This window comes from Perca fluviatilis, chromosome 20, assembly GCF_010015445.1.
Source record: "Perca fluviatilis chromosome 20, GENO_Pfluv_1.0, whole genome shotgun sequence".
Lineage (NCBI taxonomy): Eukaryota > Metazoa > Chordata > Actinopteri > Perciformes > Percidae > Perca > Perca fluviatilis.
This window is the reverse complement of record NC_053131.1, coordinates 27,231,052-27,245,996: the sequence shown is the minus strand read 5'-3', so window position 1 is coordinate 27,245,996 and position 14,945 is coordinate 27,231,052. Positions and strand designations below refer to the sequence as shown.

Sequence of the window (14,945 nt, the reverse complement as noted above, 5' to 3'; positions counted from 1 at the left end):
CAGCTGCAGAGCTGGTTAAATCCACTCAAGATTCAAGCCACAAAACCACTGCAGGATTTATAATGAAGGCCTGCCATGGGTAAATGTAGCCGAACCGGATGAGCCGGGGACATGGGAAGATGCCTATTTGTGGCTGTGCTCTGTGGGTATTAGAACCTGAAGTGGACACAAGAATGTACTTTGATGATGCTGGAGATGACGGGTGTTTACTTGGAAGGAGGCTCTGACAGAAGGTGTGGTCTCTTTTAAATAATTCTCATTACATGTTGTGTGTAACATAAATGTCAGGTGGGTGAGGTACGTTTGTACATCTTAGTAAAAAGTTGATTCAAGAAGGTATTTGTAAGACAATGTGGACTGATAAGTTATACAACTCTGTGCTGAACTGACCTGAAACACCACCCATCCATTTACCACAAACTCTACACAGTTTAATTTTGTTTTATCATTTTGCGTTGTTTATCCCCAAATTATTCATGATGAAGACACTTTGAGGGCAGAGAGTACCAAAAACGAACTAGAAATAACTGGCACAGTGAAACAAATATCCATATCATATACATACATAGAATGGAGTTCACATGAAATAGACATTGGGCCTCATTCACCAATCGTTCTTAAGAACAAATTTGTTCTTAAAGCCCACTTACGCAGTTTTCACGAAGATTGTAGCATTCACATTTGGGATTTGTTCTTAGGTAAGAATAGAATCTATGCACACTCAAGAGCACTCTTATGCACAATTGAGAGCTGACATGTTTGTCCAAAATAAGCAGTTATACCGTTTTCATCCGTTCTAATTTAAAATATTAATATTTCTTTATAATTTTGTAACAATTTTTTTTCATTATTTTACACATAATTATATGTTTGTTTGTTTTAATAAATACACACTACACTTACACTTCTGCTCATTCGTAAAGCACTTTGAACTGCAATTGTGTATGAATTGTGCTAGGCCTATATACTGTACTTCATCAGTTCCGCGCCCTTCTCCGGATACGGCCCTGCCATCTCACGCCCTTTTATGGGAATTAACGGGGCGTTTACCTATGCTAAATACGAGCAACGGGCACGAACTTTCAAATTACGAAGACATTGGGATTCATCATTCTAAGGACACACCTGCGAACAATTCTGCTGTTTGAGAACACGTCCTGAATCAGACGTAGACTTTTCTTAGGAACTTTCTTAAGAACAAATTTAATAAAGAACTTAGGAAGATATTGGTGAATGAGGCCCAATGAGTCCTAGTTATATAGGGTTAGAGCTAAATTGCATGGTGATTGTAGACAGTTACTGTGTTAATTGGTCAAGTATAGAAACTAAATGAGACAGTGATAATTAGTATTTTTCTTTAAGAAATTACAATATAAAAGTAAAAAGTATTAAATAATACATGTAAGAAATAACTGAAATAGGAAAAATACATGTGGCACATAAAATGACACATAATGGGCGCCCATGTATAGAGGATTACGTCTCGACTCCAACCTGCGGCCCTTTGCTGCATGTCATTCCCCCATCTCTCTCTCCCCTTTCATGTCTTCAGCTGTCCTGTCAATTAAAGGCCTAAAATGGCCAAAAAAATAATCTTAAAAAAAACAAAACAATGACACCTAATAATAATATATAATATTGCCAGTTGCAGTTATAACAGTGTTTGTTGGGGTTAGTGGGTATTGTGGGCATTTTTGTAGCACAGTCCCGGCTTGCTAGCCTGGGAAAACCCTGACGAACTTCTGGCAAATTTGAGATTTGCTCTGCAAGTCAGTCTGGCCAAGAGCCCATTCAAGCCCATTTCCAATTTTTCCAAATCGAGGCACCAATCACAACCGTTGAGGCGGGCTTTACACGATGACGATAGCGCAGCGACGGCAAGCAGCTTTTTGTTTACATTCAACATGACGGCCACCGAAGCGCAGCAACCCGTTGATGCCGCTGTCGCTACTACATCACCCGGATCGTTGCTCTGATTGGTTGAAGGACTATCCAGTTGCACCCAGAGGCATTTGAGCGGCGTCCGTTGGTGACGATCCCTTTCGAAAAGGGCTGCGAATGAATCTTGCCCAGACCCACTCTCAGTTACAACTGAGAAGGGTCTGGTGTCAACCAGGCTACCAGCTTGCGTGTGGTTATTTATAAATGGGGTCCATCTATGAGTATTCCACTATTTTGTTTTCTTCAGTTGATATACTGTATGTAAGTGTGTAGGTTGATTTCTCAGATAATGCTGCTTTGTCCAAATTCATGACCTGTGTGAAAAGGCATTCTAAAAACTAAAGAATTAACCCAGATCTCTTCCGTTTTAAGATTGATGGTTAGCCCTAACTCGATTCGGAGTAAATTTACAGTTGACCAAAACATATCCTTCCTTCAAAAGAATTACATTTTGTTCACAAAAACATGTTTGAGAACAACAAAATGTATTCCATTAAAAGCTACAATAATGGCTTCAAAGCTATAGTTCCTTGTTTTAACCTCTGATTTAGAGGTATTTTTATTTTTTTATTTAACCTTTATTTATCCAGGTATGTGCTCAGTGTGGGCAACACATTATTTTAACAGATCCTCAGTGACAGTGACGTGCCTCTTCTTGGGTAAGCTGACTGCTGGTGATGAGCTGCGGGCTTTTAGTGCCATCGCTGTTACTGTAAGAGAACCTCCGAGATTCCCTCCAGTATTTCCCAATTATCACATTATGACTATGCGGGTGTGAGGGCGAAAAAACGCAGGCCCATTAGTCTTTCACCCCCGCTCCCCTCCTTATCGCGCGCTGGCCAGGCTTTTCACCTCTTGTTGAGCTTAATGGATCTTTGGGGCCATCAGATTTTAAGTAAAGACTAACTCACAATTAAGGAAATAACTCCCAGAGGCCCTAAAGATAGCACAGTGGACCTAACATGCATATTTTATGTCTCTCCTCTCCTCTGTGCTCTATCTCATTCCTTTAGTCTCTCTGCCTTTTTGTGTCTATCTGGATTGCTGCCCACTGATAACAAGAAAAAACAAGACATTCTGGGCTGACTGGGTGGGTGGATCAGGGTTTGTACATTGCTTGGAATAATGTCTGTACCACAGTGTAATGAACAGGATCGAAGGCCAACATCTTTCAAGAAATCTCAACATTTTCATACAAAGAGACATCTTGAGGTGGAGCTGTTTTTGTCTTCCCACGTCCTGGCATCTCGTAACAAGCCCATCTCAAAACACTCACATCTGCATGGGGGACTCGCCAGTAATTATGCTGCCTCCATACTAAATGCCACCATCATCTGCCGGTACCTGCACCTCAAAAGGTCCTTTGTCAGATTTTGTGGGGCACATGAACATGAATAATTCAGCATATGTTTGAAGGTGGGGGTTGGAGGCGAGTTGAAGGGGGGTGTCGGCCGGGTGGTTGGTTGGTGCTGGGCTTTAAGTGGGACCACACCATCTGTTTCCACGCCTAGGCAGGGACAGCGGGGACTCCTCTTGGGCGATGCCAAGGTGGTCCGCTCCCTCCGCCGGGGCGTACCAGCCTCCTGTGCCACAGCAGACGCAAGGGATAATGAAGCCCTGTGTCTGGCCGAGGAACGCGGACATTTCCTCAGAGAGTTGATGGGGTTATATTGACACTTGGGCAGGTGGAGGAAAACAAGGTGTACAGCAGGTAGCGAGCTCATTAGTCGCCTGTCCCTGCCTGGTTTGCGAGGCTTTCAGGCCATTGCAAAGACAGAAAGTTTTTTAATTTGGATAAACATTCAGTTTTCCTTCAGTTTCCCTGAAGAATCAGCAAGTAGGCTATACTGTACTTTCAATACAGTAAAATCTTTCTGAAGGACAGCTGTGGATAAAGCCTATGCCAGTTCTTCTAGTTAGGGGTTTTGACTGGGGAAATGACTGTGGTGGTTGGGCATTTGGGCGAATACATCAAAAATCTGCGATGGGCTGAAAATTACCTTGATCTTTTTGGAAATTTAAAATGTAGCGTTGTTCGAAACACACAAATGGGTAAGCATAAAACTGTTGCAACTTTACGTACAGGCTCTGGAGGTGAGCTGGTTTGCCCATTTGAATTCATTTTGCTGTCAGTCATCATGTTTTAAGTGATTTCTTGACAAACAATGACCTAAACTACTTTTCAATTCATCTCCTGTATGTGTCTTTCCAAAAAGGTGTCAGTGCTCCCTACCTGCAGGGGGCTTGATCAGTGGCGGGGGGATCATGGGGACTATGATGGGCAGGTTGCCATGTTCCTTGGTGCTGGGCATGGAGGTGGACGGAGTGGTGGAGGACTCTGTGACTCCGTTCCTGGAGGCTGGCAAAGACTGGGAGCTGTTGGCTCGATCCGGAGAGGCTTCGCTGCTCTCTGTTGAAGCTGGGATTTTTGGCAACAAGTTTTCTAGAAAGGGGAAATTGAGCAAAATAAAGTGTTATCGAACAACTGATGATATGTGGCAAATCCTGCCATATTGTGAGAGCCTAGTATGCCTACAATTTGACATAAAGGGTCATTTTTTACCATACGAGGCACAAAAATATTCGGCTTGGAAACGTTCATTTTTAAAGCACATCCAAACATTTCATTATCATACGATGCTGCAGTGCAGAGCATATTAGCTGGTTTTCCAGCACACAACTTTACTATTTTGGTTCAGTCTCACCGCTCTCATTAGCCCCGTTCTTGTTGAAGCAGGCAGCTGTAAAACTGGATTGGACTGTACACTAACTGCCCAGCACTAAATGGCAGATTGATTAGCAAATAGCTGGTGAACATAGTGGAGCATTTAGCAGCTAATGAGTCATATATTCCCCTCAGGGGTTTGTGGAGACCAAAACAGAGCTAAAAGGAGAGTGAGGTGGAAACAAATGTGACTCCAAATGAATGCTTGTGTCGCTCTGTGTCTCCTGGATGAGTATGTAGGCAACTGTTCGCTAAGCATATCAACTCTATGAGATGTTTGCAGCTTGTTGCATTGCTCCCAATTGGCTAAAAAATAAATGAATGCAGTTTCAATGTTCTGAAAAACATTCTTAGTCATAATTGTTTTTTAGTTTAACAATCAAAAAGTCAGGACTGGATGTGGCTTCACATAAGATTGACAGATCAGGTAACATAAGTTACTCTAATTGTATGGGAATGTGAAAATTCTAACCACTGATAAAAAGAACAGACATACAGAAACCTCCCAAATGTACTAACCTAAACTTGTGTGAACATGAAGTGTCTTCGTGTTCCCTTATTACTTGTTGTTAGAAGCTGTTCCATAATTTAAGATTTAAGGGCCTTTAACACTAACAAACAGGTGTCTTAGTTACGTTACATACACAATCCATTCATAAGCACTTAATATTTTCACTCATTTCTTTCTCTTTTAATGCAGTACACAATCTCATGGTGGACAATGAAGAAATTGAGAGTGTTGACTGGCGGGCCAACCAGGCAAGAAATGCATGCTCTTTTAAAAAAAAAAAAACACTTACAAGGTGTACTGTATGTTAGAGTTCCATACCTTTGAGGACAGAGATGTGCTGTGGCGTCTCCCCTATCTCCAGGTTGTCAGAGTCTCTCAGCTCCACCTTGTCATAGCCATACCAGCCCAGCAGCTCGTTCATGGTGTTCTCTGCAAAACTCTGCAACACAAACAGTTGGCTGGTGAGACTCAAGCCAAAGGTCTTCATGCTTTCATGTAGAAAATATCATACTTCAGTTGTAATTCTGCAATATATATATGCACTGCAATACAAGAAGTGCTGATGATGAGCGTGATGATGAGAAGTGATATTGTAAATGAATAGTAAGAAATTGAAGGCAAGTCAAGGGGTCTTAAAGAGACAGGCGCTAAAACTGAGCATTTTAGACAGATGAAATATACAGGTATATTCAAACAGACAGGATTAGGAAATGTAAACATGTTCTAGTAGAAACCATAGACAGTATATAATGGACCAACAGACCCCGTTGCTCTGGACGGAGACCAGTGAAGGCTATTAGAAGCACTTTTCCGGTGATGGCCAGCTTTACTGCGCAGCCTCCAACTGAGAGAGACAGCGTAAATGTGACGTGAGCAACATGTCTGAAAGTTGTAAGTCTTCTGGTAGCTGTGCCAAGAGAAATCTCAATCATTCCCAATCTTACAGAGAAGGAGAGTGTAGGTATATGTAAGGAGATAACATGGGCACAGGCTAATTATTGCTAACTAAAATGCTAGTTAACAGTAATTAATCCTAAACAGCTCATGTAAGTCGAAACTGCCTGCAAGCTTATCCTGTACTATACGGTAATTCCTCTGCTATGTGACACAATCGTTAGCCTATTTTTACAAAAGCGTCTGCTACGGAGCCATAACGTGAGGTACAAGGTAATGGAGCCTTGTCGTGTTTCTTTAGAACTAAACAATGGACAAATAGAGTCTTTAAACGCTTCAGATGTAAAGTTATTCGCTGTCAAGTGGCGCCAAAATGAATGCTAGTCAGTGGAATGCTAGCGGGAGGTGATGGCCAGGTAGCAACAAAATGGCGCCATAGGAGCTTCGAGTTCTGAAGCGAAGCTTACCTCCTTGGTAGAAACCCATAATACAACTATGATTTTGAAAATTAGCATAATATGAAGCTTTAAGGTTGTGCAGCATTAGTTTGTAAGAACTGGCCCACCGTAGCTGCTGATTATTAAAAGAATAGTGCAGAATTTTTAGAAATACGCTTATATGCTTTCTGACGAGGAGTTAGATGATTGGTTCTACTCTATGCTCAGTTTCACTCTCATATCTGTACTCTAAATATTAAGCTACAGTCAGCAGGTGATTAGCTTAACTTAGCAAAAAGACTGGAAGCAAGGGGAAACAGTTAGCCTGGCTCTGATTAAAGTTTAAAGAAAACGCTAGCAGTGTTACATCTCGTTTGTTGACACCGTACAAAAAACCCAAAGTGTAAAAAACGACAAGCCGCAGTTTTATCAGGGTTACTGTGCTGTTTCTACTGTTTCCAGTCTTTATTCTAAGCTAAGCTAATTGCCTGCTAGCTATAGCTTCATATTTAGCGTACAAACACAATGCATCGATGTGCTCATATGACTCTCAGGTAAGAAAGGGAAAAACGTTGTACTTCCTAAAATGTCGAACTATTCTTGTAAGTGGTTTTTAACATTTTACTGGTTAAATATTAGAGTAGATAAGTAGATACACTACACTACTAATAACAAGAGTGTATTTCAGTACTCTAATCCATCACAGTTAACAACCAATCACAACAACATAAATAAAATGTGAGCAGGACAGTAAAGTCCCAACGTTCACTGGCAGCACAGCAATGCAGAGTGGTATGCAGATAGTTAGTGCAGGTATGCAAAAATAAATACAACCCTATGCAGGTGAAACATAAAAGTATTTCTTCCATAACAGCCTCTCACAACACAGTCAATAAACACTGTACTCAAAACCATAACCCCACTAATGCATACAGCCCATTATCACCATACACCTCTCAGCTGGAAGCATCTATTTACTGAACCGTAAACTATGGTAAATGGTTCAGTTATCAAATGACTCTAAAACATCGATGAAAATGTTCTTTCTGGAAACAAACTACAGAAGCGACTGAGGATGAATCTGCAGTAATTATTTGGTCTATGCGATAAAACATCACAGGTCGCTGAACTATATGCTAAGGGAACACTGCTCCTCTGCGCCGTAAATGTTTTCCACATATTGCTGCTGAATACATTTCTGTAAAATATTCTTTTAATGCAAAACACATCCAGCTCAATTTTTTTTACTAAATTAGCCTGAGGTAAGGGACGTGCCTGTCGGTTAGCACACAACACTCGTACTGTACAGTCTGTTGCCACGGAGATGACCCGCCTTGTCTTGCCATTTGTGTGCTCGCTCTAGATCAAATTGACAAGACTCGAGTCAGTTCATTGTTTTATAGCCAGTCCCACTTTACTCTGTACATTATCTTATCGTGGCGGCCGCCGACACTCATCAGTCATTACGTCAAGCAGTTAAATGTCAATAACAGACAGCTCCTGTCGATATGTCAGAGCCGAAGTGATCATGCCGGAGTGGTTGAGTGCCACCCAGCACATCTGACTCTTAGCTGATCTAAATTTAACAGCAAAATATAGACACACACATCCGCAGAAGAGAAGAGAGTATCTGCATCTGTTTTCTTTAGTTGTCTTCAAACCGTTGCTCATTCTGAGAGAAAAAGGGGAAAAAGCTAATTCAGATTGTGGCCTAACCTGCCTCTACTGTAGATTATTTGTAAAGCAAAGATGTTAGTGTATTAGCCGTCACTGTTGCCTTTTCTTCTGTAATATAGCAGGAAATAAACGCTGCTTTATTACAGATCATTGCTATCTCAGAGGGAAAGAAAGCTGGAAGACGTGACATACGTAATAGACTTAGCATCCATATTAACTTTACAGGTGCGCTGGACAACTTCACATGTTGGGCAGTACAAATCTTAAAAAACGAGGTGTGAAGTGCCTTCAGCAAGTTAAGTTCATGTCTTTCAACCAGTCCAATCTTCGATGTTTTATACCAAAAAAGATGAGAGAGAGAGAGAGAGAGAGAAAACTCTAACTTGAGTGCAGATTTCTCTGGAGAGTGAACACTCACTCCTGGAGGCTGGACTGAAGCATTGATTCGTGATTTCCTGTGGGTGGAAAAGTGACCGTGTCTGAAACCAGAATTTAATTTGGGCAAATAAAGTGAAACTACAAGGTCTCAGTCAAGATAGATATGATGCATACCTTATGCAGCTCTAAATAGAAATAAAAGAAATGTCGGGATTGGCTCATCGTGTACGCTGACACAGCCTGCAGACAACAGCTTGGTCCACTGACTCAATCACTTGATACAAACATAATTAACAGAGCATCCACACAAAGCACAGTTTGGATATTGCTTACAGCGGTATTATAGTAAGGAAGATACAAGTGGGAATGAACCCACACACTCACACAAACACACACACACACACACACACACAGACACACACACACTTGTTTAGACTGAGGCAGGGGTATCTCTTTGCATATTTGAAACACCGTGGCACAGTATAGGAGTGACAGAGACAGATTTCCTCTTGCTTTATCAGCACATTCACTCTGTTTCTTAGCATTTCAGAGAGAAATTCCTGATGTGCTGTAGTTGTATCTTAGAGTAGGAGCACTGCTCTAGGATCAGTTTTGACTCTATTTGGCTGTGTTCATACAGAGCATATAGTTTCTGCTATTCTGTGCAGAAGTGAATTTGCCACACTTAGTAGAAGGACTTAGTCTAAATGCTGGGGAGGCATTATTAATGAAGAATGACAGGAGTTATTGATCTGCCTGTTATGAAAAAACGCTGTGGTGGGGGTGGTCAATGGGTAGACGTGGCACAAAGGTGCTGGGCACGGGTCGAGTCAATGACAAGTCGAAGCTCCATGTTGTTGTGAAGAGAAACACCATGCATGCAACTGTCTGTAGGAACGTTTCATTGCAGTCTACGCAAACACTTGAGTGTGAACATCTGGAACTCTGAGTATCAGCGTCGAACAATGAAAGGATTTGTAGCGATTATTTACAGTATTTAAAGTCTAACCCGAACACTTACAATCTCAATTTTGTCAAAGAGATAAAAAAAAATGCTGGTTTAAGCAGTGAAGGCTGTTAATGAGGAGAGCTCATGATTGCAAATGTAAGTGACAGCAGTGCTCACTCTGCCTGAAGGTTCCTGGAAGTCAGATTTAGTACCACTTTCTGAGCAGAGTTAAAGTTAGGTGTTGAGAGCAATATACAAAATCGTGTTTTCATCCATGGAGACACCGATTGTTTCCATGGCATTTTGCACCACCTTAAAGGGAGCAAAATATGTATCACTTTTTACAAAATGGGACCTTTAAGTTTTAAGTGAAATGGTCAATACATTTCTCGATTTAAACTGTGGGGGCAATTCAATTCCTGTCCATTCAGTGTGGCATTTGCATGTTTTCATTGTATTCCCAAGGGTTTCTTTCCAAATTTCACATGCACGCAGGTCAGATGAACTGGATGCAGTAAATAGTACACAGGTGCAAATGCAAGTGGCCCTAAGTTAGTTTTTTTTTCCAAGCCTTACACACATTGCATTGCACACAATTCTTAAAAAATGTAATGAGTTAAAGGACATGTATTATATCTTAACTGGGAGTTTTCTAATATGGACACTCTTGCAGTAGTCTATATCCTTGATATTCCATTTCCGGGATTGCTCCGTTGCCGCTGGAAAATCCACTGGATTTCACTCATTTAGGCCGGATATCCTTCGGGCTTCCTTTGTGTCGGCATTTTAAACTCTGGTCGATTTATGAGGACTATGGTTAACCTTTTCTCAGATCTCTGCAAGGTTAATCCTGACAGCTATCTAGACGATCTGTCCAATCTGAGTTTTCTGTCGCATGACTAAAACAACTTTTAAACATACACGTGTTCCACCAAAACAAGTTCTTTCCGAGCCTATTTCGCAGCGGCACCGCTGCTTTTCTCCGGTGCTTAGCACCGCCCGAGACGATTGTGATTGGTTTAAAGAAATGCCAATAAACCAGAGCACGTTTTCCTTCCATCCCCAAATGCTGTGTGGAGTAGCCAGACTCTCCTCCAGCGCGCTTTGGAGGAGGGCCTGGCAAAGCGAGACTACTGTTGCAGAAACCAGCAAGCCCATCTGCAGCAACTAGCCCAACTGCTCAGATAAAAAACTTCCTCCTATTTAACAAATGAGTTGGAGCATAACCCAACCTGAATGTACTCCTGAATCAAACGGATGTAGCTGTAAAATAACCACATCACGGAGACAAAAACACAGCATCTCTCTGTGTCTCCCTTTCCTTCCTACCATCCTGTCCTCTGTGTCACCTTACTACTTTGAGAAAGTGGGTCTAATATTAAGAGTGGAATCTAATCCTGGTTGGCTGCGCATCAAAGCAGCGGCACCAACTTTGGCTCTGGGTGAGCCGGGGAGGAAGAGACGTTAAGAGGCACAGAGGCAGCTACAGATGTCTATATGTCACACTGGATGCATAGCCTATTTAGCTGGTTTAACACAGACAAAATCTCTTTTTTTTTTTTGCCTTTTTTGGCCCCAAAACCAAAAAAAAATTTTCCCCCCACAAAAAAAAATATTATTAAAAAAAAAAAAAAAATTTTTTTTTTTTTTTTTTAACAGCTTAAAAAAAAAAAAAAAAAAAAAAAAAAAATATGGCTAAAATGCATGGCCCTGGGATGGTGACTTCACTTGGTCTGTCCGTCTGTCCTAATTATGTTGTTGACCACTAAACCCTGACATTTTGTTCTTTGCCATCATCAAGACAAAATTTCCCCTTGACCAAAGTTTCGATTGATGACAGTGTTATCTCAAAAACCAAAAGGCAGGAGCTCCCTGAGATTCGCTGTGGGTATTCATGGTCGCCAGATAATGAAAATAAATCTCAATGTTCTGATGATTTCCTTTTTTTTTTTCTTATAGAACCAACATCAGAACAAAATTGTCACTTGTGTACAAATCTAGTAGACATATTGCCATAACGTTTACCTAACTCATTAATGCTGCCAAGAGGACAAACCCTTTTTTACATTTTGGACACACAAGAGTGCCACCATCAGACTAACATATCAATCTATGAAACGTACTGACTGTGCACATCCTTTTCTCCGAGAAAACTCCCTTAATGTCCATCAGAGTGTGGTCTTTCCTGTGACATAAACCTTGGAATAAACATTTAAAGTATTTAACCCCTGATGAAAAGGCTCCAAGAATAGCAAAATCATCACTGTATTGGTTCATCCACTGGTGCTGTGGGGTGTAATGAATATTGCAGCCTTCGGGGGCCCGTAGCAGGATTTACACATGAGGTCGTGTTTTGTCCACAAAGCAGTAGCAATGGAAGCGAACTGATTGAATAAATAATAATGACAGAACTGATTACATGCTAATCAATGCGTCAGTCAAGTAATGGCCGAAGACATCATTAAAAACTCTTTTTAAAGCGGTACTATGTAACTTTTGAAGGAAGAAATAACGTACTCTTCCTATTATTATTATTATCTTCCTAATATTGTTGTACCTACTGTCTGACGTGTCCATGTATATGAGATGCCTAACATTTGGTTTTTTTTCACTCCTTTGGGCGAGTTAAAACACTAGACTAATAGAAGCTTAATTATCCCTTTGGTGGTTGGAGGCATAGCTAGAGACAGCATGTCAGAGGTTTTAAATCAACTTCATGGACACTTTGTGAACACCTGTGCTGTTGAATTGTATCTTGATATGTTGAAAAGTGTTTCTAACATTTAAACCACCCCCATGTGTCATTATTGGATTGCAATAGCTTGGTGCACTTTAGAAACTGGCATCTCAATGAACACAGTGTGTGATCTTTTATGATTATTGTGTACAATTAAGGCTATTTGTGCCATTATATTTTAAATTGCTCTGCCTCTGCTGATGCATTTTTGTGCACTGTGGGTTAGACCTCTGATATGATGATGATATTTTGGTGCATTTAAGAAGAAGACATCTTTAGCAGAAAAATACCCACTTTGCCCTCGTTATCATCGGCCAGAATAACAGTCAAAGACAAGATGGTGGTCCTACAGAGCCTTTGCAGGATAATTAGTGACGCACTTGTGATACTTTCATGACAGGTTCACAAGCTGCCACTTCTCTGCCATGTATTCAGCAGCAGATAGTAATAAAAACACATTTAAAACCTCCACAGTCTTCCCCCTTGTTTCCCTCCAGTAAGACCCAGCCGTGGCCAGCAGGGCTTGTGGTAATGATGATGGTGGGAATTGGATACCTTGCGGGTAGAAACCAGAGCAGGTCACTGTACACCGTGATAAAATTCCCGAATCCACACGCCAAGTTTCCCTTTGCCTCCTCCTCCTCCTCCTCCTCCTCCTCCACTTCTCTACTTTTCCACTCCCCTGCTCCCTCTCTCCTCCGCTGCCTCTCCCTCTCCTCTGCTTTCATTTCCCTCTACTTTCCTTGATATCTGATCCAGCAGAGACACTCAGGTTACAGTTTTTACAGCTAAGCCAGCCCAGCGCTGTATACATTCCTTTCTCCACTGTTTCTTAGCCCACTCTCCAGCCTCTCATATCCCCTCCATGCCCACTCCTCCTTGTCCTTGATTACTCGCCGGGGCTTATTTTACCATGGCACACATTAAGCAGCCAGATGAAGGAAACACTGTCAGACTGTTTGGTTTTGCGGAGTATGATCCCTCACAAGGGCACATTGTGTGTGTGTGTGTGTGTGTGTGTGTGTGTGTTTGGTCTGAAATATTAAAGATGAGAGAAGGGAACAAACTGGGTCCTTTTGTTCTGAACACTTGGAATAGAAGAAGTTTTCTACAGGAAATCACTTCATTAAACTTCACTTACTATTCTAGGTCATAAGCATGCAACCATGGCATAGTGTTAATTAGCTACAACTCTGCAGCTCGTAATGCTGGGTTCGGGTTTACAGTCTGAGGTGCAATGCTCTCATAACCAGCCAATGACCTCATGTTATTATATCATATCAGAAACATCCGTATTTGTTTGACATCATTGAACTTATTAACACCCATAATGTCACAATAACAATGGAGGTATTGAAGGAGAGGCTGCAGCTAACTAGCTGTCCCCTACCTTCTATCTGTAGATCAGTGTTTTCCTAAATTAAATCTGTAGACAGCCGCTTTGTGTGTGTGTGTATGTGTGTGTGTGTGTGTGTGTGTGTGTGTGTGTGTGTGTGTGTGTGTGTGTGTGTGTGTGTGTGCAATAGGAGATGAAATTCAAGGTTGCGTAATGAGCTACAATCGAACTTGTTTAGCCTTTGAAAGTGTTTTGACACCTTAACCACATCTGCTGCACCATTCAGGAGCTTCCCCTGGTATTGGACGGAGGTACTGGTGGTGTCACGGGAGAGTGGTGTTTTTCCCTACGCACCAACAATATAACACCATATCTGCTGTATTTTGTATTGACATATCTTTAAAAAAAAAAAAATAATAATCCACAAGCTAGTGCACTGCCATTTTGATTTGGTCAGGTACAATCTTTATATTCCAAACTCAGATCCACAATAGACTCATCGCAGTTACTAATAATTACCTACAAATCAAAATGTCAAATTAAGCTGCTTTCATCAAAATGCGATGTTTAACTGAAACGTCTGCTCTGCGAAACATATTGCAAGAGATGTCAATTCACCGAACCCTGAATGATGACCCGTGACACAGCATCCATCATCTGACAGCAAAATGTAACTGCAACTAAAACATCATTTCTGACTGATGACTGACCTGATGACTGACATCATATAATGACTTGGCCAATCATATAAATTATGTGAGGAGACATTTAATTTAATTAGATTTTTAATTTTTTTTTACAGTCCAAATAGATTTACGGTAATATCTGCTCTCTGTTGTAATGATAAAAATGAGCAAATAAAACCTGGACAGACAGCACTTTATTGTGGCTAAATGATGCTCATAAAGATTTCATCCATTATAAATGCTCCACTGAGACTACCTCAAGTGCTCCCCTGATAAGAAATAAGGAAATGTCTCCACGGCGAGACCCTGCCTGACACAGCCATTACCCTCCATCCCTCCCTTCCAGACAACAGGAGAATGGGTTAACTGTATTTCTTCTCAAACTGAGGACCATGCCTTTTTTTTTTTCATTCTATCAAGAAAAATGTCCCGTTCAACAAGCAGTTAAAATTCTGTCATTGAAAGAAATTCCCTTTCTCTAGACCGCCAATGCATTTTTAAGTAACAAGCAAGGACAACTTTGAATGCAGCTGCAATAAGTGGAAAACTAAAAAAAAAACACTGTATTACACTGTTAAATATATATATAATATTAGGTTACATTAATAGTTCCTTGTTGCTCTAGGATAATCACCAACAAAGCATCTAGATAGTCATCAATAAAATGTATTTTT

The 14,945-nt window shown here is 41.0% G+C and overlaps 1 protein-coding gene across 4 annotated transcripts in view; it reads right to left on the bottom strand.

The window, feature by feature from the left end:
• sobpa (sine oculis binding protein homolog (Drosophila) a) overlaps positions 1-14,945 on the bottom strand; it is a 44,162-nt gene that overhangs the window by 27,211 nt on the left and 2,006 nt on the right. For all 4 annotated transcript variants that reach the window (XM_039786699.1, XM_039786701.1, XM_039786700.1 and 1 more), the window contains exons 2-3: positions 5,496-5,616; positions 4,175-4,384 (exon numbers count right to left, since the gene is read on the bottom strand). In XM_039786699.1, the coding sequence (XP_039642633.1) occupies positions 4,175-4,384; positions 5,496-5,616 (331 nt within the window). The remainder of the gene's footprint in view (positions 1-4,174; positions 4,385-5,495; positions 5,617-14,945) is intronic.